Source organism: Anser anser, assembly GCF_964211835.1.
Source record: "Anser anser genome assembly, chromosome: 16".
Classification (NCBI taxonomy): Eukaryota; Metazoa; Chordata; class Aves; order Anseriformes; family Anatidae; genus Anser; species Anser anser.
The window spans coordinates 11,382,220-11,406,418 of NC_139737.1; the positions used below are offsets into that span (position 1 = coordinate 11,382,220).

At 55.1% G+C, this 24,199-nt stretch overlaps 1 protein-coding gene across 2 annotated transcripts; it reads right to left on the minus strand.

The window, feature by feature from the left end:
* Nucleotides 1-2,622: 2,622 nt before the first annotated feature.
* On the minus strand, nucleotides 2,623-24,145 carry ZNF341 (zinc finger protein 341). Of its 2 annotated transcripts, none has more exons than XM_083800972.1 (15): nucleotides 24,067-24,145; nucleotides 20,136-20,246; nucleotides 18,593-18,780; nucleotides 17,628-17,780; nucleotides 16,704-16,943; nucleotides 15,383-15,578; nucleotides 14,073-14,157; nucleotides 12,812-13,002; nucleotides 11,880-12,073; nucleotides 9,579-9,787; nucleotides 8,057-8,153; nucleotides 6,348-6,480; nucleotides 5,788-5,899; nucleotides 4,930-5,000; nucleotides 2,623-3,722 (listed from the first exon to the last, which is right to left on the minus strand). In XM_083800972.1, the coding sequence occupies exons 1-15, from the start codon at nucleotides 24,095-24,097 to the stop codon at nucleotides 3,208-3,210; spliced, it is 2,526 nt and encodes an 841-aa protein (XP_083657098.1). In that variant the 5' UTR covers nucleotides 24,098-24,145; the 3' UTR covers nucleotides 2,623-3,207. The 2 variants fall into 2 exon arrangements, with proteins under 2 accessions (XP_083657098.1, XP_083657099.1); XM_083800973.1 differs by lacking the exon at nucleotides 24,067-24,145 and adding an exon at nucleotides 23,132-23,884.
* Nucleotides 24,146-24,199: the final 54 nt, after the last annotated feature.

The window sequence follows — 24,199 nt, forward strand, 5'->3', positions numbered from 1 at the left end:
AGCAGATCTGTAGAGACCGATATCGTGCCTGGGTGTGCGGCCAGGAGCGCTGGGTGCACGCGGAGCCCCGGCCCCGTCCCGGCCGCTCTGACCTGCCCCAGCCCGGCAGCGGCCAGGCACCCGCCACAGGAAGGCGGCTCCTGGGAGAGTTCTCCCCGTTTGGCCCACGGGAAACAGAACAATTTGGGCACATCTTAATTGACGCTGGGTTTCATTGGAGGTTATACAGCTGGGCAAAACAGCACGGAATGGGATTTCAGAGCTCCTGGCTTGCTGCGATGAGCCACCTTCCCCACACAGAACAGCGCTGAGCACTGCTCCCAGCTCCCAGCGTCTCAGTGACAACGTCTTCTTTTTCGTAATTAAATTATCTTTCCCACAAGGTTTTCCATCATGTCAAAATTTAATCTGCAGAAGAGAGGGTGTTGTTCTTCTTTTAAATAACTGCATTTTGTTCCTTCTCAAACAAAGGCACGAAGGCTCCAGGACCACCTACCTGGGACCTGGGGCAGCTGCAGAGCCGCCAGCCCTGCCGGGAAGCAGGGGGACAGCAGCTGCCAGGCTCGAGAGCATCACCCAGCCCTTCCTCTGCAAATCCCCCAGGCACAGAGCTGCACAACCACCCGGCCCAGCCTCTCTTCTGCTCAGGGCCCTCTGTTGGTATCTCACACTAACCACTCGGAGGTTTACTCTAAGAGGATGATCATTACGGCCGAGATAAGACTGCGCTGAGTTAGCAGTGCCCGTGAGCGCAGCCCCACCACGCATGCACGCAGGTATCGAGCACCAGTGCAGCGTCTTTCGGCCCCAGCGTCCCGCAGCCACACGTGAAGCTGTTTTACAGCTCTGCTCCCAACCCTTGAATTCCATCCAGCGCAGCCGGCGGACACCAGATTGCAGCACCCTGTTTCAACTGGCTGACCTGTGAGCAGAGCTGGGGGGAAGCAGGGGCCCGAAAGGAAGGGCCGTGCCTCCAGCCCCCGCCTGTGAGCTGAAGGAGAGCCGTGCCCACGCGCTGTTGTCTCAAAACAGACCCGGCTGCAGCAAGCACCCGAAGCCACATAATGACACTGTGCAGTGCGGGTTGAGAGGGGAGGAAAACAGTTTGCTAAATATACTCTTCCTAGTTCTTTCTACTGCTCCCCTCCTGTGAGAACTTTTAAAAAAGTTATTGTGGGCAAATAAACTCTGCCCTTCACAGCAGACAAGAAGGTTCCCAGAAGCACAGAAACATTTCCTCCAAGCATGCTCCCTCAGAGCAGGGTGCTCGGGGTACTGCTGAGTTTTGAGTACGACCAGGTACCACGACCTCCCGCCCCTCCACAACCTTGTCACAGTGCCTGACATGTTCTTGACCAACACTTCTTTCCACTGAGTCAGAATTTGCCATGTTCTGGCACGTCCTCGTTGCCTCCCATCCTGTTCCTCTGCACCTCTGAAGAGTCCAGCCCCATCTTCTCTTCTCTACACCCTCCTGCAAACTCCTGGTTTCGGAATTGAGCAAAATACACCGCAAGGACACAAGAGGAGTACCTGGAGGTCCAGCCACAGGTTGGAGCTCAGGCAGGCACCAGGGTCAGACCAGTGGGAGCAGTAATGCTGGGCTGACTGCGCCAGCAGCCGGGAACAGCCACAGGTTGCCACGCGTGGCAGCAGCAGGTGAGGCAGGGCACCCCACGGCCAGGCGTTCGGCACCCAGAGCTGACTGACCCGACGCTCTGCCCTGCACCACCCCCAGGCAGCATCTTCGCACCTACAGCTGATCAGCTCTTCACTCAAAATTCACCAACTGCTCTGCTGACCTGTACAAGAAGTAAGAAAAACGCAGTGAGGAGCAGAGCATGGGGACAGCACGTCCCAGGTGGACCCCGAGGCAGCAGGGGTGTTTCTCCAGGTCTGGGTCAAGTTCCCTTTTCCAACAGGCAGGACCATCTCACCAGCACCGAACTAAGGCTGAGTGTGGCATGGGAAGGAAGAGAGAGCCTAGCAGGCAAAACCACACTCGACTGCTCTCCTGCCTACTTCGGGCTCCACGCCTGCCCACGCAGCTCCTTTCCCAACATTACACAATTGTCAGTTCCCTCCCATTAGGTGCCCTGGGCTTGGTGTTCCCGCCTCGCTTTTGGGACTCCTACTTAGGCAATCAGATCGGAGACGCCGTGTGGACAGCAAGAGTTGTTCCAGTCACAGAGGACTTCCTTGCTCCCTGACCATTGCCACCCCGCTGACAGCGACCCACTGAAATTATTGACCAGCCCATAAAACTGAGCTAAGGGAACGTAGGGCTGGCAATCAGCTAATGCAGGAGTACAGCAGTACCCTGCAGCACTCAGTCCAGAGCAGACGCTACAAATCTGGCTCGTGGGCACAGCACAGGTTTCCTGTGTGACCCTGGACAGGTCGCCTCGCCCAGGCCTTCATTTCTCCCACTGTACAGAAGTGTCAAGAAGGGAGGTGTCACATTTAACTGTTACAAGGATGGGCTCGCTGATATCTAAGGCACTTGGAGATCCTTGGATACGGAGAAAACCATGAGACCACCGCTGTGGAAGCAACACCAAGCACGTGTGCCCAGACCCAGCACCACAGAGCTGCTCCCACCCATCGACTCCACACGGCGTGCCAGCTCCATGGTGTTTATAACACGTAGTACAGACACGGTGATCTTTCTGCTGATAAGAGACAGAGAAAAGAAAGATACCAGACAAGTCTGTCAGGGTATTTCTGAACAGTGTTCCCGAAGGATCTCAGGATGAACTTGCTTCCACTAGGAAGGATCATTTGTTTGCTCTTGGAAAGGCCACCCAAATACTGGGCAATATAGCTTTCAGGCCAGAAAAACCACAGATGGGACAGGCTGTGATTTGCAAAGCCACCTGATTTCAGCAGCTCTGTTTGTTGCAAGTTTGTTTGCTCCTTCTTCTCACCCTGATTCAGGGATCTTAGTCTTTCTTGCCCTAGGCTGACCAGTGATGCAGACGGACAAGAAAAAACAGAGCCATTCCCTTCAGTGCCTTGTAGCCATCAGTGGCTTCCAAGCAGTCCTTTGCCCAAGGATGGGAAGAACAAGTGGAGATGAAAGCCTTTCTCTCCCATATCCATCTACCTCCCCACAAGAGCTTTGGTCTTTTTCACTGAGCCAAATTTCAGCACCACGTCTGACAACCCCAGCAGCAGCCCTGAGCCACACAGTGGCTCTCTACACAGTCACTCAGTCGTTTGGATGTACACAGGGACAGCCAGCATGGTGCAGGGGCCGTCCGAGGCAGCCTGCAGCTCTGCCAAGGACAGATTGGACGTGATGCTGCTGGGCTGCCCGGGAACGACAAGGTCTGAGTCAGCAGCTCCTGATCCACCCACCACAATGGACAGGACTGCGTCCGACTCCTGAAACGGTTCTTTGTTCGGGCTGTCGTCCTGGGGGCTTTCCCCAGCGGCATCGTCTTTCAGCTCTGCCAGAGCCAGCTGGTTGGGGATGGACAGGCCCACCTTGCGCCCCCGTGCCACCCGTTTCTTCTGGGGCTTCCTGAGCTGCAGGTCCTTGTCCTTGGGTGAGCCCAGACGGCACTTGTGGTCTTTCATGTACTTGTGGCGCGTGAAGCCTTTGCTGCAGGTGGGGCAGCGGTATTTGTAGTTGCCGGTGTGCGAGCGCTGATGCTCTATCATGTGGGCTCGTCGGCTGAAGGACTTGTTACAGTACTGGCACTTGTGGATCTTCATCCCTGCACACAGCGTGGGAGGAGAGAGAGCTCAGTTAGAGACCCTGCTTCCCAGCACAGACCTTCAGGAAAACCTGCACCACAGAGGGAGCGCGTGACAGCTTCACCTCCTCTTCCAAGCAGATGTTCCCTGATAAAAGCTCAACACAGCCACCTCTTCACTCAAGAAGCCCCACTCTTTTCAGTTTGCTAATTAAAACAACCAAAACCCCCAGAGTTTAAGGAGATGTTGTGTCAGGCAAATATGCAACCAGTAAAGGATGCACTGCTACACCTCGAATGTCAGTGGTTACAAACAGCTACAACATTCATTCTTGCCTCAAAGGAGAGGTTTAAAATATCACTAAAAAAAAAAAAAAACAGCCAGGTGATTGTGATGAAAATGCAGAACAGTTACATTCTGACCTTTTTTCCCCAGGTGTAATTGGTGAGGAAAAAAAAAAACGCACTTTTTTTCCCTCCCAAATGTAGTCTGAAACACATCATCCACTGCACTGCCAGCACAGTCCCATCTGATCACACTTGGCAGGGCTTTGGATGTGACAGGCACCAGAAAAGAAATTCAGTTTTACTCTCACAGACAAAAATCAAAAAGTTCCCTAGGGCACAGGAATGATTTGTCTTTACTAGAAGTGGGAGCACCTTTTTTGGACCACAGAAAGAAGGCAGTCAAATCCCAAGACATCTCTTTTTGAACGTGAGATATTACTGGTGAGGAGCGGGCAGGGCACTCTGGATATTCATTTGATAGCAAACACACTGAGTAATCCAGCTCTGCTGCGAAGTCTCCCCAGCAGGCCCTGCTTACAGACTTGTATTGCTTTAGGAAACAGCCTAAAGCTTAGACACAGTTGTAAAATGCAAGCTCATTTAAACAGGCCTGCAGCAACAGAGATAAAAAAAAAAGTCTAAAGCTGATAAATTATTTTAAGAAGTTAGGTTTATATCCGGGAAACACTAACATATGCAGGGGAAAATTCTGCCGTACAAAACTGCACAGTAACTGTTAGCCAAGTGAAGGGACACTGCAGGGAAAGCACCCATCGGGAACATCTGGCACTTCTGGAGATATAAAGCTGAAGCACTTTCACAATTTTCCTTCTCTTGTTTCTCTGGTTTGCTCCTGTACCACACTCCCACACAGCCCAGGGAATCGCAGCCACTTCATTCCCAACCACCAGCAGCACAGGCAGGGTCCAGCTGCACTTACCTGAATGGGACAATATGTGAGCCTTCAGCTTGTCTGGCCTGTTGAACTCTTTATTGCAGCCCGTGTGGCTTCTGTAAGAACAAAAAAATGCTGGTCAGCAGCATGAATCAGCTGAGGATTGATACATAAACAGATCCTGGACCAGAGAGAGATCCACAACCCTTCTCTATAGCAGAACCCAGATGGGTCCCTGCGTGTGGTCACAGTCGGAGCCCCAGTGTTTCAGCCCTTCTGGAGGGGAACAAGAAATAATCAGGCTGCTACAGGGACACGTGGCTTCTGCTAGGCTGCACATCGCCTTTGCCTCACCACAAATTCTCCTAAAAGCAGCAGGTTCAGGGTCCCAGCTGGAGTCAGAAAAATGTTGGAAGGAGCTACACGGTGGTTGGGAGCAGGGAGAAGTCAGTCTCGGCTACCTCAGAAGGCCCATGAATGTGCCATAGATTTGGGGATGGACCTTCTAAAGCTAGCTTTCTCTGGCTTGTACATTAGCTCCTCTGCTTCTAAGTGCAGCTGGGGAGACCCTGTCAGTCCAGCAATCCTGTGCTTGGTACTCAGATAATACTCTCTCCTCCCCAGAGCTCTGCAGGTGCAATCCCCCAAGCCTCCCACGCATGTAGGCATTATTTTACAGGTCTTGATGAACTGAGATGAAGTGATGTGGTCCCACAGAAAGTCAATGACAACTGAGGCTTCTGGGTTCCCAGTGCAACAGCATGCAGCACTCCTGCCTCCCCGAGAAGCAGAGGATGGGAAGATGCTACATGTACCCTAGGATACCTACAAGGGACATTTTTTCCTTTCCAAACCCCACAACGAGCCATTAAGACATGCTGCCATGCTGGAGACACTACGTACGAGAAGGGACATTTATATTTCTTGAAAGGCTCGTGGATCAGCATATGCCTCTTGAGTTTGTCTTTCCGATTGAAAGCTGCATCACACACTGAGCACTTAAAAGGCTTTTCACCTGAATTAAAAAGAGAGAGAGAGAGAGAGAGATGAGTCGGGGAAGGTGCAGTCGCACAGGGCTCTTCTAGTCACGTGCAGGATTCACTCTGGCAGCAGTGCCACTCTGCTTCTCTAGAAGCTGTCCCAAGTTTCCCTACCCCGCCGTACGGGTAAATAGATGGATACTGCCCCACTGTGTGCTGCTCTTGTTCTCCAGGGCAGCTTCCCTAGCTTTTGCAACCCTGGACAGTGGGGAAGCCAGTTCTGTGTCCTGCTTCTAGCTGGTCCAGTGCTGGGTACAAGACTGAATCAAAGCCGTACACCTCCTAAAAGCCACGTTAGTAGAGACGACTCCTACAGTCAGCTCCGTTACTCTGGTTATCAGGACAATAGCCAGAGCACCACCGAGTTCAGCAAGGACCACGACACGGAGACCCTGAGCACTGCAGCACCGGCGGAGCCCGTACCCGAGTGGATGTGGGCGTGCAGCTTGAGGTAGTGCTCACGGCGAAAGAACTTCTTGCAGATCTGGCATTTGAACTTGCTGCCCGCACCGTGCGTGGGGATGTGGCGGCGCAGGTACCTCTCGCAGGGAAACACCTGTCAGCACACAGAAACAAGGCTAAGAGCCAGTAGCACAGAAGGGACATCACTGAGTTGAACGGGCAGAAGAGTTTTAGCCTGTACAAAAAGCACAAGCAGCTCACAGCAACTGCTTTTTTGGAAAGGAAGCACTGAGGAAACCTTTAGCTTTGTATAAGGAAAATCTAGACAGAGCTTTAAAACAAACAACAAAACCATTTATCCTTAAGAAACACATGAGCTGAAACATTGCTACTAAATTTTCTAACACCACAGTGCTGAGGACCAGCACCCCAGATGGATGCTAAGGCTCCTGCCAGAGCCAGCAGGGACCAGTTGCGCACGGACCCCCAACAGTTCCTACCCGCACGGTGATGAATTCAGTTTGTGCTTCCTGGTTATCTATTGCCAAAAGCTCCCACTCATGGGCTTTATAAAATCAGTATGAATGGTTCCTTTGGCTGACAGGGATACTGGAAATACCCACGCTAAGTGAATTCCTGATGAGGATGCTGCAAGCACATGTCTACAGGGAGCACAGAAGACCCTGAATTTTTGATACGCAGGACTGCATTCTTTCATCTCCAGAAAAGAGCACTATTATTAAGAATACAAACACAAGTGAAAAATACTGCTGCAGACAGTGGGCTTTCAAACCCCCGTGCTGCATGCTGAAAGCCCCATCGTGGTGCAGAAGGGTCTCTCTCTCCTGGTGGAGGGAAGTGGAGAGATGACAGGTAAAGATGGGTTACTAACCATGGCAGGAGCGTGTTTCTCCTTCCTTAGCTACGTCAGTACAGAGCGGACAACCCTTTGAGACTGTTCCTGCCCCTATCACAGGGTTTTCATTTCCTTTGCTACGAGCAGAGGAGCAAGGGTCCAAATTTTAGTCTGGATTTCAAAAAGGAATTTATTAGAATTCAAACCCCACAAAATTCTGTCCCTCAAACCCCTTTCAAGGCAATGCTGAAGAGAGTATTTCCAGCCCAAACCCATCCATGCGTTGCTCCAGTCCCAGTCACGTCACTCAAAAAGGTTTCCCTTTGCCAAGGATACAGAACATTCATCCAAAAGATAGGAACAAGGGGAAACCCAGAGACTCCTGTTGCAACAGGAGATGGGGACAGCAACAGAGGTGTCCAAGCTCCCCCAGAACCTAGGGATTTCTGTTCACAACCCTTCCAGACACAGGTAGCCAGCCATGGTGGGTCAAAGGCAGTGCCACCAGTGTATGACTTCCCAAAACCAGCCTCACCACTGCTGCACCTGCCTTTAAGAAATAAGGACAGCAGCCTAGAGAGTGCGGTTCTGTGCTGTCATGAGAATAAGGAAGCTCTCCTTCCAAATTCTGTTTATTTGGTCAGCAAATTGGACCTGGGAAAAAAGCCAGCACTACAGGGATGAATGTACTCTGCGTGAGGCCAGGGACCAGGACCAGAGGTGCAGTCACCTCTGCCTCTCTGAAAAGCACCTCACGAGCCTGCCAGGCCATAGCGAGGTAGGAAGGGAGAGGAGAGCGAGGAGAGGGGTCTCGTGCCCCGCACAGCCCCAGCTACGTGTCCAGGACCAGCTCAGGCAGCGGGTCCTCACCCACCTTCTGGCAGTGAGGGCAGGGAAAGTTGTGCGTTGCTGTCTGCAGATGATGCTCCAGGGCTTCTGGGGTGGAGTACTTATTTACACACTTCACACATCTGAATGTGGAGAGAAAGGACAGAGCCTGTGAACAAGGCTACCGACAGCAAACCCCACGCGGCAGGCAGACCGCCCGCAGGGCAGCGCAGCTCCTTCACCAACCGCCTTCCAGGCTGACTTCTGGCAGGGTCAGCTTGGTACAGATGATAACACCACCGCCCAAGTGCTCTGACACCTCAGCAACCCGCGTGGCCAGATCACACACACACTTAGCATCCTTCACCGGGGGAGAAACTGGAAAACTGGGCGGACAAGCCTTTAAACTACCAGTGCTCATCCACACAAACTCCCACGGGAGCACCCACAGAGGAACGTACACGTTCCATGGGGACAGCTTCCACGGCTTCTTCATGGAGACAGCTCAGATCTCGCCATGCCTAAAACACTTCCTCCCATCTTCAGTGCACGAAGACAGCAGCTCCCAGTGAAGGAGCTGAGCGTGAGCTCACAGCACAGCAGCGTTACCCACGGCTGGGGCAGCCGCAAGGCTCCAGTGTGGGGTCCCCTGTGCCTAACAAAGCTTCAGCTCACATTGCTGCCGCTCCTGGGACCTCTCCACCTGTTTTCACAAACCCTGGTGGTATTTCTGAGACCTCTGCCAGAGCTGGCTGGTAATGGGCAACGTGTACGTGCATCGTTGATGAGGAACACGCACACAGGCACTCTTCTCCCCACGTATCTGCAGTGAAGCCTCTTTTGCTCAGAGCAGACTAAAACCTCCTCAAACAGAAGGAAGGCTCTGACCCCAAAGATCCCTGATAGCAAGCTGTAGGATGAAGCTCCACAGCACAAGGATGACTAGAAGTTATGGTCTAAGAAGTAGCAGGCATTTATTTACTAGGCTCCGAGGTGGCTTTCAGTATCCTCTGGGCTTCCTTCTCTTCCTCATGTCCCTACAGGCATTTCAACAGCTCCAGAGAGCTGTTCACAGAACTCCCTCACCCCTTCCCCCTACACTAGTAGAAAGGCTTTTTTCCAGGTAAGGTAGAGCCCTTCACAGCATAAGAATAGGACGAGTAATTCATTTTACCTGGGCACAGCTTCTACAGCCCACACTCCCTTTGCTACAGGCAGTTTAGAGAATCAGCCTGGGCAGGGGCTTCCCGGGGTCACTGTCCCAGGGTGGGGCAGACTCAGCTGTGCTCACCTCACTCCTCACTGGGTGATAAGAGGTCTTGCCGTGGTGGGCTCTTCCCATACAACTGAACCCAGCCTTTCACTGTCTTTCTGAAAGGCCCTTTGCATTCAAAACACTTGGCTCTACCAGCCCAGCGGAACCCCATCTACCACCTGCGTGCCCGACGGAACCGTGGCTGCTGAGCAGGCAGCCCCCTCGTCCCCCTGACGTCCCCACCGCTCTCAGCCAAACACGCTCTGCACACACTCACTCCTACAAGCCTTGTGAGCACCGATTGCTACTGTACTTGTACACGGCCACGTCCTTCTTGGGGCTGTGCTGGGGCAGCAGGCTGTGGGAGTACTGGTGGATGCCCAGCTCATACAGAGAGGGGAAGTCCTTGCTGCAGAGGTGGCAGCGATAACTCAGCTCCTCCTGGTGGCTCTTGATGTGGTCGAGGAAAGACTCCAGCTTCTGGAAGGTCTGAGCGCAGCTCTTCACCACACACTTGTACACCTGGGTGAAGAAGGGAGAGCAACGGGAGGGGCACACCACGGGAACAAACAGGGCAAATCCCTGCCAACAGACAGAGCAGCCTTCCTCGCTGGGAAATCATTGCAACTGGGCACTTTACAGAACGCAACTGCTGCCCCTCAGTTCCCTGCACTGGGGAGTAGCTGACCTGATGTTATGAACAAAACAGCACCAGGGCTCCCAGAGCACCCCACCACGCTCACACATTGGCTGCGGGGCTCAGTCAGGGCTGAGCAATGAAACCCAGCTCTCAACTGCAGCAGGAGCACAATGTCACAGTAAAAAACAAAAAAAAAAAACCAAAAACCAAAAAAACGCCATCCTCTTCCCACGAGGAAGAACAGTGCAGAAGAGCTCAGCACCAAAATATGGTTGACAGCTTTAGGTGAAGGCAGCAGCAGAAACTGCTGGGAGCTGAACAGAAACCAGAACTGCAATCCTGCAGCACAGCACCCATCGGGCTGACACACAAGGACCTGGCAAGGTCATGGCAAGATCTTGGAAAAGATCCTCCTGGGAGCAATGTCGAGGCACATGCAAGACAAGGAGGTGATCTGAGACAGCCAGCATGGCTTCACCAAGGGCAAATCGTGCCTGATCAATTGGTGGCTTTCTACGATGGAGTGACTGCATCAGTCGACAAAGGAAGACTGATCAATGTCATCTACCTGGCCTGAGCACAGAGTGGGAGAAGAACTCACTGAGAGCAGCCCTGCAGAGAAGGACTTGGGAGTTCTGGTGGATGAAAAGCTCAACATGAGCCAGCAGTGTGCACCTGCAGCCCAGAAGGGCAACTGCGTCCTGGGCTGCAGCACCAGAGGGGTGGGCAGCAGGGGAGGGAGGGGATCGTGCCCCTCTGCTCTGCCCTCCTGAGGCCCCACCTGGAGCCCTGCGTCCAGCTCTGGGCCCCCAGCACCAGGAGGATGTGGGGCTGTTGGAGCAGGTCCAGAGGAGGCCACGAAGATGCCCAAAGGGCTGGAGCACCTCTCCTGTGAGGGAAGGCTGAGAGAGCTGGGGCTGTTCAGCCTGGAGAGGAGAAGGCTCCGGGGGGACCTCATTGCAGCCTTTCAGTACTTGAAGGGGGCTTGTAAAAAAGATGGAGAGCAATTCTTTGCTCAATCAGATATTGACAGGAGGAGGGGGAATGGTTTTAAACTAAAAGAGGGGAGATTTAGATTAGAGGTTAGTAGGAAATTCTTCCCTCAGAGGGCAGTGAGACACTGGAACAGGCTGCCCAGAGAAGCTGTGGGTGCCCCATCCCTGGGGGTGTTCCAGGCCAGGTTGGACGAGGCCCTGGGCAACCCGATGCAGTGGGTGGTGTCCCTGCCTGTGGCGGGGGGTTAGAACTAGGGGATCTTTAAGGTCCCTTCCAACCCGAACCATTCTATGATTCACCTGGCTCAGGGAAGGACCCCACCAGGCACAGCTAGCCCCACACAACCAGCCTCCTTCCCTGACACTCCCAGCCACTTCAGGTGCTGGCCAGCGGCTGCAGAGGACACGCAGGTTGCGCACAGCCCAAAGCAGGGCTCGCTCCCTTCCCATTTCTACCTCTGGGGTGAGACCAGGCCCAGGAGCAGATGTAGCTCCAGAAGTGAACCCCTCTAGCCCGTGCCTCTTCCACATCTTGAGAGCTGGGCCAAACCTACTCAACTTCCACACAATACTTGTTCTGCCAACACAGACTGCCTGGGCACTCCCCTGAGAAAACAAGAAAGCAAGGTAGGAGAAAGGGGTGTCGGTGTGAGCGCCTGAAAACACCGGAATGGGTGAGACCACAACGCTCCAGCAGTGACCAGCCTACAGCCTGAGAGCTGCTACCTACGCTGAAAACTCTGGACTCTGCCTCTTTTCTTTTTCCTCTAGCCACCCAAACCTGCTTGACCGATTTTTCACCAGTGGCTCAGCAGGGCGGGGGAGCTTTTCACAGCCACCCAGAGCACACAGCTGCAACCCAGCCGTGCAGGGGGCTGAGCTGCACCGCAAGCATTTACTGAGCAAGCAGCACGCTCAGGACAGACCCTGCGATCCTGTCTTAATCTCACCACCACCACAAGATACTCTTGGTTCCTACCTGCTCGTTCTTGTGTTGTGTCATGTGTGATTTGAGCTGGAAATAGGTGTTGAATTTGCTGGGGCAGAACTGGCACTGGTAAGAGCTGTCGATCAAGACAACCTGCTTGGCTTCCAGTTTGCCTGCCTCACTCTCCTCCATGGGGCTCATGTCCTGGGGTGGTTGTGCGGGGTTCCTCGAGGGCTGAGTCAAACCTGGAGAAAAGGGAGAGAGAAAGTCACAAGCTGCCACAAGACAGCGCTGAAAGCTGTTCTGCAAGCTCTGTGCTGCTGAGAGACACCCAGGCCTGGCTCTGGATCCAGGCTCTTCCTTCCTTTCAAAGGCAGATCTTTAGATCAGAATTTCACTCTAACGGCCTAGTTCTAAGTTTGCCTACAGATGACCAAGGGCTCTGACTATTCCATCTTCTTCTCCTTGACCAATTCTCTTTACCACAGTGCTTCCAGGGCCATAATTGTTGTGCCCTGTCAGCGTGACAGGCTCCATCCAGGGAACCAGTGCCAGATTCTCTCCCACCTCCAGCAGGGGACGGGTGGTCACATCCAGCCAGCAGCAGCCCTGCTGTCTGCAGAGAGCAGCTCCCAGGGACCTTACCCTAGGTATGGCATTGCCACAGTGCTGTTCCAGTGAAAAGGGGAAAAAAGGGTCTCCCTGCTCCTGTGCATGTCCTGGCACACAGTTTGGAGCCCCTGTCTTCACCAGCAACTGAACTGGCAGAGGCTGGGGGCACCCAAGGACGCAGCTGCCAGCTAGAGTTGAGCAAATGTGACCCGGGCATCTGGTGCATTTCCCTGGTGTGTGCTGTTAAATCCCACAGCAGGACTACAAACAGTGCACACAGCTCCTTCCCTGTACAGGACCAAGAGACACAGGGATGTGTGGAGACCTCACGTCACTGCTCTGCCCCTAGCTCACGTTCCCAGGCAGCAAACCTGTGTTCTCCTCGTCCTCCGTCTGGTTGGGGTTCAAGGCCATGACCTGCACTGTGATGGAGTTGCGGGAGATGGTGCAGCCCAGCCCCGGAGGCCAGACTTTATGGGTTTGCATGTGCTTCTTCACATTGGACTTCTGGGCAAAGGCTCGGCCACACACGATGCACTGGAAGGGCTTCTCGCCTGTGTGACTGAAGGCAGAAGGCACCGTATCAGCAGCCAGCAGAGAGAGGAGGCAGTCCCCGGGCAGGGACCGTGGTGGGGTGGCTGCTGCAGGACTGCACTAGGAACTCTCTGCTTAGCGGATCAGCACCTGGACCAGACAAACAAGGGCTTTCAGACCCAACCAACCAGGGTAAGAGCACGGTCAGAGGCCTGGGAGAAAAAAGCCTGGCACACATATGCAACACGCACAGTCTGGGGATAACAAGGGACCAAAGGGAGAAGTGGGAGAGGAAAATAGCTCTGCAGCAACATCAGGGCATTCAGTTTGGGATTTCTGCATGGATCCCTGGGACCCCATCATTCTTTTCAAGGGTACAAGTCTCTTCTTCCCTGTTACCCCTCCCTCCCCTGCACACGTGGCTTCTAACTTGGGAGTCCCCCAGTCTCTCTGAATTTGCTTCCTGCTGTGCACAGCAGAAACATCCTTCTGCCCTCCTCCTCTGCTGCAGGAGAAAAAGCTGGCTCTGACACATGGAGCGTGTCACCTGAGGAGTCCAGGATGGGAAGGGGAGCAAAATCACCACTCGTTCCTTCTCATCTGTCCTGAGCTCAGCAGTCTCCACTGGAGAAAATGCTGAAGATTTCGACTGCCTCCTGCCAGAGCTCTGGCTCTTGTAAGAGCTCCCCATGTAAACACTGAGCTTGGCTTATGGTTTGCTAATACCAGCCCTCATGCAAGCAGGAAGGCTGCAGCTTGCGATGGAGGAAGAAAGGGCAGAGGGAAGCAGTGGAGATGACACCGCTCCACCAATCAGCTAACAACAGCTGTGGCTTTCAAGGTCTCATCAGTGAGGAAAGCAGGCTCCAGCCTCAGCCCATAATCAGCAAGAAAATTATGTCTGCAATGCAGCCTTCACCCCAGCTACTGAACTACTGTGAGGGAGAGCAGTCCTGGAGGCAGGGGGATGAAGGATGACCTCCCAGTGCAGCATGGATTCTGGGAGACGTGACAAATGCAAGGTCTACTGGGCTGCGCAGACTCCCTCAGGGATCCACCCCAGGGACTCTGCTGTGCCCGGACTAACGTCACCCTTACCTTCTGATGTGCTGCTGCAGGTCAAAGTTTTTGGTAAAGGCCTTGTCGCAGTAAGTGCATTTCAGCTTGGGGGACTTTGGTTTCCCTGAAAGAGCAAGAGTGTGCACAGGAATGAGACGATGTGGCATAACCTTGCCTCCCCATGCACTGCAGGGCCCTCACCCCAAGACATGACTATTCAGGACCAATAATAAAGGGCTCATGGAAGATTAAGATCTGCCTGGCCAGATCAGGGAGAGGCTACGGGACAAGCATGTATTTAATGTAGCCTGAGCTAACTCTGTAAGCACTGAGGAGAACAGAAGTGAGGGACAGGGAATCCTTTTTGGGCGTTAACCACTCCAGGGACCCTTCCAGCTACGCTACAGAGTACCTACAGTAAAGGCTTGTTGGGTGTTAGGAAAAGACACAAGATTAGTGAGAGGAAGGGCCCCAATTCTGTCTCTCCTATGAACTCACCAAGGTCAGCCATCAGCCAGAGCACATGCATATTTCTCCCATCCAGAAGATCAGTCAGCCACATCTTCTGTCTACTACGATGGGGTATAAATCAATGGAAAACAGCAGAGCCATGGGCTGCTCTAGGAAACTCTGGACTGAGAGCTGCAGCCTGCACGATCGTTCACACCTCTGCAAACAACGTTAAAGCCTAGTATTGTTGTAACTCTACGGGCCCAGCCTTCCTGGAGCGGGGCCTCGCAGCCTTCCTCCACCTCGTGCTTGGGATGTCCCTCGTCACTTGGCTAGACACGCGTCCACCGGACCAGTAAAGGGCAGGCTCTGACCAGTAACGGGCAGCGGAGGATCTGTGGCTCCTCTGTCCTGGCACTGGGCACGCCCTTGTCCTTCCTCACCTGGGAGCGTGTTTTGTTCACAGACAGCGAAACACCCAAAGGGAGGGGATCTGCTGAGCTCTTTGTAAGATGCCCTTCGGGATCGGGTCTCATCGAGCCCACACACCTTGTGGCTGGGCATTATTGCTTTCGAGAACAAGGACCAAGCTTTAACACCCTATTTCGCAGAATCTCCCCGTTTTCAAGCGTGATCCAATCAGTGTGGAGCTGCACAGGTTTAGCACAAGTTCGCCCATGCAGCAGCATAGGGACAGTCCTTTCACGTGCACTCAGAGGTGACGAAGAAGCACATCCACATTTTCACCTGCTCTTGATAGCCTCGGGCAGGGCATGGTGTCCTCCCTGGGAGCTGCAGGCACAGCCAGTGCCACCCCACTGCACCTGGAGAGCCTGTGGCACAGGATAAGCGCGGCGGCCTGCAGAGTAGCGCAGGGCACCTGCCATAAGGACACTTACCTTCCTGCAGCCCACTCTCATTTTTGGAACGCCTACTTTTGACAGCGGAGGTGGAATCAAAACCAACCACATTGCCTCCTCCTGAGCTGGTCAAAGGTGTGGGAGCACTGGTGCTCTTGGACTTGAACCCCTGCTTCCCAGGACTGTACACAGGGGGAGAGGGGTACACAGGACTTTCCACACACTGGCTTGGCACCTGCAAGAGTTCAGTTATCAGAGAAAAGAGGCTTGCTACACAGCGTAACACTGTGACTAGCACAGCTCCTACTACCCGCCAACTCCAGCAGCAGTTGCCCCACCAAGCTGTGAGTCTGGCTGAGTTTTCTCCCTCCTGCCAAACAACCACATTTCTGGTTCACCAATCCAACGGCGTCTCTAACAATGCGCACAGTGCAAAACTCTTGCTGAACATCACAAAGTACCCGGGAGTGACTACAGCAAGAACAGAACAGCAAAGAAGCACTGAAGGAGACCTCTAGCACCCAGCTATGTCTAGTGCCTGCAAGAGTTTCTCATCCCTCCAGAGCAGGTGACCAGGGCCATCACCGCTGAGCCTGTGGGCTCACACCACCCTGAAGGCGCCTGCCTTGGCAGGACTGCGGAGGGGAAGGAGGAGCACAAGAAAACGCCAGGTGGCAAAGCAGAGCTGCTTGCATCGGTGCTGCTACCAGAAATGGATGTTTAGAGTAAAAGAGTCCAGGGTGATACGGGTTCAGGGCGTTTCTGTTTCCCACCCTGACAAATGAAGATGGAGTGCCAGGTATCCAACACCCCCATCCAGTTCTGAACGCTCGCACTGCCAGGTCAGACGCCAGCTACAAAGGGCAGGCTGGCACAGCTCTCTCACGCCCAACGTTTCCATCGAGGACGGCAATGCTAGCACGGAGGCTGTGCACAGCCGACCCACAGGTAAATCCATTCCTGCCTGTGCCTCTCTTGAGAAGCTGCCTTTGTCAAGCTCACTGATATTCAGATTGAATATTTCTCTCCACCGAAGCCCGCAATGTGCAGCGTAGTACTCTGCGCCCCCCTGGGACAGTTGCCTCCCCTCAGCTCTTGCTTGCAACACCTTCAGGAAGCCAGCATCAGCCAAGGCCTCCAGCCCCCTCTATTGCTCTTCGTGTTCTCAGAACCCCCTTCATCCTGCTGACACCTTTCTGACCAGCACCTCTTCCCAGAGGAAATAGTCACTGTCAAATAACCTAACATATCCTCCCAGTCTCTAACTCAGCGTTTCGAGCCCAGGTGACCCCCGAGCAGCGCTGCTGCCTGACTCGCCCCGAGAGGCCCAGGGGGACGGAGCCCCCGGGGTCAGCCTTACCTCCATGGGCGGGTAGGGCTGCATGCCCAGCGCCTGGATCTCCACTGAGCTGCTTGCTGCCAGAGGAGCAGGAGCACTGTACACTTCGACCACGCTGCCGCCGCCCGCGCTGGGCTGTCCCGGAGCCCCCAGGCTTGGCGGGGGAGGCGGCGGGGGCTGAGGAGGAGGCGGCGGCGGGGGAGGCGGCGGCGGGGGGGGCTGCGAGAGGTAACCAGCCCCAGCGTGCATACTCAGGCTGCTCTAAAACCAGAACAGGGAAAGACAGAGAGACGAGACGTTGAAAACACAGCCCTACTGCAGCAGCAGGAAGCTGGAGGGGCCGTTCCCTCACACACACTGCCAGCCCTGACACAAAAGGGCACCTGCAAGAACAGCGGGGGTGTCTTGACACAACACAGCACCGTGCAACCATCGGGTTGGATCAGACCACGCTGGTTTGGCCTGTCAGTAGGCACTGTCTCCTCCAGAACACAAGCATCCAAGCCCCACTGCTTTTTTTGCTTCGTTTCGAAAGCTTTTAACCCTTATGGTTACAAAAGGCATTTTCAGAGCAAGGGGAGCGTGCCCAGCCTGGCCAGCCCTGCGGAGAGCCCAGAACAACCACCCCAGGAGGGAGATACATGAGGCAAACTGACAAGGACTCTGAAAGCCAGTAACTACACGTCAGTGCAACAGAAAGCCAGGGATACCACAGGACAAACGTTTGGGCACCCAGTAACAAGCACACCAGCAGAGAGCAGGCCCTGGAGTTACCCTGTCACGTAGCCAGTGCTCCCACCCAAGGCTGGCTCTCCCGCTGCGGGAGGGTGCCCAGGACCCCACACGGAAGCAGATCACCAGACTCTGATCACCCAACCGGGTTTTCCTGCTGCCCAACCACAGCCCCAAGCCGTGAGCGCTCCCAGGCCCCCGCGTGCCCCTTACCTGCACCGGGGGCTGCACCGCGGGCATGGGCTGGTCCAAGGAGGTAAACGCAGACATGGCCGACATCAGCACCTCGTCGCTAACCAGGATGTTCCCCTGCACCAGGGTCTGAATCAAAGGCGATGGGGGAACGGTGATGTATGTAGAAATTTGCTGAAAGAAAAAGAAATAAAACGACGCATTGCTGACCAGCCACGGGACAGAACAATAAACTCAGAAAAATGACGACACTACTTTCTGCTGAGCCTCTCAGTCTCTGCTATCTGCTGGCCAGAGGCTGTGAAAAGCCACAGTAATTATCCAAGAGTCCCTAGTAGCTCCCAGCTGTAACAATAAGGCAGCTCCAGAAATGTTCTTCATTCAGAAAAGGAGGTATAAAAGATGACAGTGCCTTGAGAAGGTGGCCACTGGCTACAGCTAAAATCTGTGGTTATTAAAGAAGATCTGCGGGACAAACTGGTCACAGACAAGCTCAGGCTTTTACTGGACACTTCGCCCCAGCTAGGAAAGGTGGAGAACGGAGGGAGGCTGCTCCAGCTCCAGATGGCGAAGTTGTTTGCAGGAGAATGAGAAAGGAATGCAGGGAGGAGGCTGCCACAGACCCTGCCCTTCTGCCCATGAGCCAGTGAGACCTTCTCCCCACTGAGCACTGCGCAGCGAGCACCCAAGCACGCTGCAGACCTGCCAGGTGGTGATGCTGGGGCTCCTGAGCAGAACCAAAGCCTGGCTGTAACACAGACACGCTGGGAAACCCTCCCAGCCAGAAAAAGGGCTATCAGACGCTCGGTGCTGAAGGACACCTCGCTGCAGAGGACCAGACAGATTTAACCATGAGGTCGAAAGCCAACAGCACCGCAACTGACAGAGGTCAATCGTGAGGCGTTGTTGGACCTGAAAGCCTCACGTAGGGGTCCCCCCGCTCCCAAAATCAGGGTGGCAGAGCCTGCTGGCCCGCAGCAAGGTACCTGTCGGTTGGCGCTCGGAGCCTGCTGCACCGCTGTGATGGGGGGGCTGTACACGCTGTTGCTGGCCAGCGAGACTGTTGAGAGGGAAGGGGCGCTTCCCTGGCACTGCTCTCTCTTGTGGGTCATGAAGGCAGGCAAGGAATTGAACTGCTTCTTGCACTTCCCACACAGGAAGACGTCTTCGTCATCTGCAATTAAGAGAAGCGGATCGCTGCTGCAGGCCTTCTTCAGCATTCCCCAGAGCTACACCCGACAACCACAACAAGTAAAGGCGAGGAAGCAGACACCCGCTGTGCCTTGGCACCTCACGGACATCATCGTCAGGAGAGATCAGGCGCAACTGTCCTCCTTCCGCGATGCCAAGTTCTCCCTAAAGCCAACTGATGTGGACAAGCCTGTCTTGGCTGCGCTCCCACACACAAAACCCTGCTGTCGCCCTCTGACAAGCTGAATCCCATCCCCTGTCCTCTCATCCCAAAGACACGATCAAGAAGCCTTGCTCCCCCAGCAAATTCTGCTCTTAGTTAAAGTAGCTTCTTCCAAAGCATTTGCATTAGCCTGGCTGAGGCAGATTTTATTGCTCAGGTTGCACAAAGGATGAGAAACACGCAGCAGGGCACACAGCGAAGGGCGGCTTCTGTCTGAGACCCACCCCCAACAAGAGCACCGGTCTTTGGTGCCTCGACGTGGTGTTAGAGGCAGCAGACCCCAACCCAGTTATCATTAGCCTAGATGAAACTTGCAGCACGAGCAAATCACATCAGCTCACACCTTTTTTCACTTGAGCCAGTCAGACTCAAACCTCTTGAAAAAAAAAATATTCCGTGGCTCACAAGTTGTACCTCCTGTCTGCTCTGGGGACACGGCCATAACTTCTCCTGGAGCACAGCTCAGACCCGGGGCACTGCAAGAGGCTTTTTCTCTCATGGGATCCCTCAGGAACTCACTGTCTAATTTGATCCGATCAGTGGCCACACAAGGGGAAAAAGAGTGAAAAGAAAAAAAAACACTCACAGGGAAAGGCTCAATGTATCAACCTACTGAACTGGCTGGCGGGGCTGCTGCCAGCCAAACTGCCAGCCTGCAGCATGCGGGGAGCCCGGGGGTAACGCAGTACCCCCTGTCGTAGGCGAGCACTGAGAGGTTGAGTGCACATGGAGCCACCAGGTCCCATATCCAGCCACACAGATGAGACACCCAGTGACTGCACTAGTACACCCCCAGAGGATAAGGAATGGCTCGTTAAATAATAAAATACGAACACGCAGTCACGGCAGAGAGTGGCTGCTCCCTTCTTCCGTACCTGTAACGGAAACACTTAGTCCAGCCTCATGCCATGACCTGCCCAAAAGCATTTCTGCTCACCTGGGCACTTGCTCTGCCCCTTCCTCCTGCTCTGCCCGGCACCACTGAGGGGTCACAACGCTTGCAGCAGCGCCCTACACAAACAGGGTGCCTGGTCTGGCAGTCACGAGAGCGCGCCGTAGGAAGAGACCTGCAGCCCACCACCCCTTGGCTGTCTCTCCCCCACTTCGGGACTCACCCATGGGCTGGATGGCGGTGGAGGAGCTGACACTCTGAGCAGACGGGTCCGTTACACCTCCCTGACCATCCAGTAAGGACTGCACAGCCAGCACCGTCTGATTATCCATTCCTGGAAGGAGACAAAGCACGGGTGGTGAATGGAGGGTGGTGTAAATGCAGAGCACCTGGGGACTGGGAGCTTGCTCACGATGAGTCGCAGAGAGAAGTGTTCCCCGCAGAGCCCCTCTCACCTTCTCACCGCTCCGCTCCACAGGCAGTAACACTAAAGCAACGCTCCCCCCTGTCCCTGTACACTCCTTTGGTACAAGGAGAGGGAAGGGAAGAAGGGCAAGAAAGCTGAGAGAGGGCTTCATTTCAGGCGCCTGTTGCAGTGAGGAAGGATGCTTGCAAACAGCAGGTAAGAAAAGAGCTCAGAGGCTGACATTTGGGATGTCACGGGCCATGCAGCCCATGTAGGGGCTCTCTCTGGGGACACAGCACAAGCAAGCCACCAAGCTCGCTGAAGACGAAATGCCCGGGGTGCAGCAACCTGGATCCAGCCCACACCTGAGCTCCTGTACGGTGCAGGAGAAACACCTCCCTCTTTTCCAGGTTAGCATTCCTGGATCTGATCAGACACAGGGCTATGAACTACAGGAGGATTCAGATACAGCATCAAGAAGAACAGATTAAGCACAGGCTCCTTGGAGAGATGCTTTGGGGCGGACCTGGCTCAGCCACCGGCTGCCGCCCTGGTGCTGCGACGCGGGCGGGCAGGACCACAGCTCCCTCAGCCCCCAGCTGAGAGCCTCTGCGGGTGCCTCTCCCTCAGAGCTGCCGGTGGCTCTCTGTCATTTCCATCTCCCCCGGGACTCCGTGAGCACATGCACACCCAGACAGATTTGTTGTCAGAAGGAGCTCGCTTGCTTTGGCACAAATATTTTGCACCACAGCTAAAATGTTCTAAAACGTTCTAGATAAATACAGGAGCTGGGGATTGCTCGCCTAGGGACACAGCCTGGCCAGCAGCTCGTGGCCGATGCATCACACCCCGTACACTCCTTTTCTTTTTAGAAATCACAGGTGAAGAATCAGAGAGCAATCTGATCATGAAAAAAAATAGCTAAAAGGGGTGATTTTTTAACGCACCACTCCTCTCTACCAATTCCTTTATCACAAGAAACCCACGAATACAATAAATGGCATGCCAAGGCCATACGTGGAGATTAAGGGGGAAAGGGGTAGGGGGAAGTTCATAGATTGCTTTTTACTTTTCATCAAGATCTCTGCAGATCTGGAAAAAAAAAAAGAAATCTGTAAAGCTCTGACTAACTCTGAACTCAGGATTACACGCTGCAGTGAAGAGAAAATGTGTCCGTGTACTCATTTTCAAACCGTGCAGGTGAGCACAGAACCCGACGAGAGGTCACTTGGCCAACAGCACCAGGAGGGAAAGTAAAACGGCCCAACAGAGCCCGGCATAGAGGCACGGTGCAGCAGAAGCAACAGCCTCATTTCACCATTACAAGTTCCTCTTGCAATTTTAGAATTTCTCCTGGACAGCAAGGATGTTACCTCCCCGATGGGAAGCACATGCAGAACCCACAGCACTTTAAAGATACTCTAAAAACTCCTTTCTCCCGCACCTCAAGCACGAAGCAATGAACAGTGGCGCTCCACGAATGCCTTTTCCATCCATCGTCTTTCACCAAGGAGAGGTCACAAACGCCTCCTTGGCGGGACAGCACCGTTCTGCCGCTGCCGGGGAGCCGAGGGCATGAGCAGATCACGCCGCCTTACACCCTCCGTAAAATTACCCCCGCACCGAAGGGAGCCCTTGGACATGGATCACAGAGGCTCAGCCAGGCTGCGGGGCCAGTTCTGCAGCCCTGCGCTCACACAGAGCCGTGTCCCTCCCGCAGGCCTGCCCCACCGGCACAACGCCGCTGGATCTTCGCAGGCTGGCTTTAAAATCCACCTCCTGCTCTGCACATCATCTCCTGGGCAACTGCAAAGGCGGCACTGCAGGCTGTGGTTGGCACATCCAAACCGGAGGGAAACGGAGCCTTTCTGCGGGGGAAGCAAGCTAACAGGACACAGAATAAAACCAGGGATCAAATGCTCGGTGTCAGTACGTTATGAAGACAAACAAAAAGAGTGGAAATGACAAATTACTCCCATCTCGCTTGCACCAAGACCCCCACGCTCGCTATGCCCAGCAGTTAGCGCCTGGGTTTCTTTCTGGCTCTTCAGAGCGAAAAATTCACATGATGGCCTCGATCTGGCTTGCAGGAAGGGGCTTGAGGAGAAACTGAAACCTACAGACAGGCAGAGCTGTGGCAGCATCGGCATCGCACGCAGCCAGAGAACAGCAGTCTGGGACAACCGAAACGATTGCTCTCCGTCCATCTCCCATTTGCACAGACACGCAGGGAGTCCCCCCCGTTTCTCCAGTTAAATGCACGGCGGCACACGTAACACAGAGCGGAACCGCTACATCCCAGGTTCAGGAGCCAACCAGGCCACGCAGGCACAGCCGCTGGGTTGTACTGATGCCACCCGCAGGCTCCCTGAGACAGCTACGGGGCAGTTCTGCACTGAGCACAGCCAGCAGCAGCCCGTGGGATGTTCTTCGGAGCCGTGAGACCTTTAAAAGGCCACCTCTGCCTTCCCAGCAGCAGCAAGCCTTCCCTAGAACCTGACCGAAACACAAGGGTTTGAGGGATGCCAGGATAAAAATCCAAGGCTATTGACTTGACATGATCCAAGACTATTGACACGACTGCTTTCAGACGCCGAGCCACCACCGACGTGTAATCTCACTGACAGAACACAACAAATAGGCTCCGATACCAAGAGCTGCCAATTATTGTGGGCTTGGAAAACAAAACAAAACAAACGCTCTGCTGAGATGTTTCGCCCTCCCGAATTTGGCGATGAAACCCGCACACCAAGGAGCTGATGGCGGAGAGGGGACAGGGCACCCGATGGTACGCAAAGTGCTGTCAGACGCACCAAGTGACCTGACCCAAAGCGTTGCTTCTTGCTCGTCTTCCCGCTGCTGCCATCGCAGGAGCTGCTCCTAAAGCAGAGGGCAATGGTGCCGCTGCAAGGCCCTTCAGCCAGCGGCGTCCCCTCACGTAAAGGAAGACACGTGTGATCCGATTCAGGGAATAAATGCTTTGGGAAGCAGCTTTCCTCCGAACGGGCTGACCCCAAGCACAAACCGCTCCCTGCGCAGCCAGGCGCTGGCCGTGCCACAGAGCCCCGCACGCCCCACAGACCCACAGAGCCGTGCACAAATGCCCGGGGGGGAGAAGCAGCCCGGGGGCAGGAGGGGGGCAGAGCGGGGACAGATCCTGCAGCCTGAGCCCCGGGCGTGGGGTACAGGGGGCACCCCGGAGCCCGGGCCGGTGGCCGTGACCGAGCGTGCTTGGCACGGGGACGGGGAGCGAGGGGTGACGGGGTGCCCTGGGGACTGGGCTGCCCCTGTCCGCTGGGAAGGGGGGGTGACGGGGGTGCCCCACTGCGCGGGGGGCACTGAGGTGATGGGGAGCCCCCAGAACGCAAGGTCACGGGGATGGGAGATGTCGGGGGTGCCCCAGCGTGCAGGGACGGGGCTGACAGGGCTGACAGCGGCGACAGGGGTGCTCCCTGTGCCACACCACTCCCCCAGGGAGGTGCAGGGGGCAGCGGGGCGGTGGGGACCCCACAGCAGCCGAGGCAGGGCCGGCAGGGCAAAGCGCGGGGAGGCGGCGGGGCGCCGGGGCCAGCGGGGGGACACGGGGCCGGCAGGAGGAGGAGACCCCCGGGCGGGGGGGGCAGCGGGGAGCCGGGGGGGGGGGGGGAATGCGGGTCTGGAGGGGGGGGGGGGGCAGAGCCGGGCCGGGCCTCGGCTGGGGGCGGCGGCGGGGGGCGCAGCCCCGGGGCGCAGCGGGGCCGCCCGTTACCTTCCAGCGCCTCGAAGATCGCCTGCGCCATCTTGGAGCCGGGGCGGGCACGGAGGGAGGGAGGGGAGGGGAGGGGAGGGGAGGGGCGGCCCCACCCCGCCCGCCGCCAGGGGGCGGCCTCGTCCCGCCGCGG

Bases quoted from the DNA above. Each gene is read 5' to 3' on its own strand.
- ZNF341 (XM_083800972.1), bottom strand. From the start codon at position 24,097: ATGGCGCAGGCGATCTTCGAGGCGCTGGAAG. The intron at 8,154-9,578 runs GTACAGTAGCAA...CTCCACATTCAG, and splicing joins AAGGACGTGGCCGTGTACAA to ATGTGTGAAGTGTGTAAATA. The intron at 6,481-8,056 runs GTGGGTGAGGAC...GTGTGCTGACAG, and splicing joins CCTGCCCTCACTGCCAGAAG to GTGTTTCCCTGCGAGAGGTA.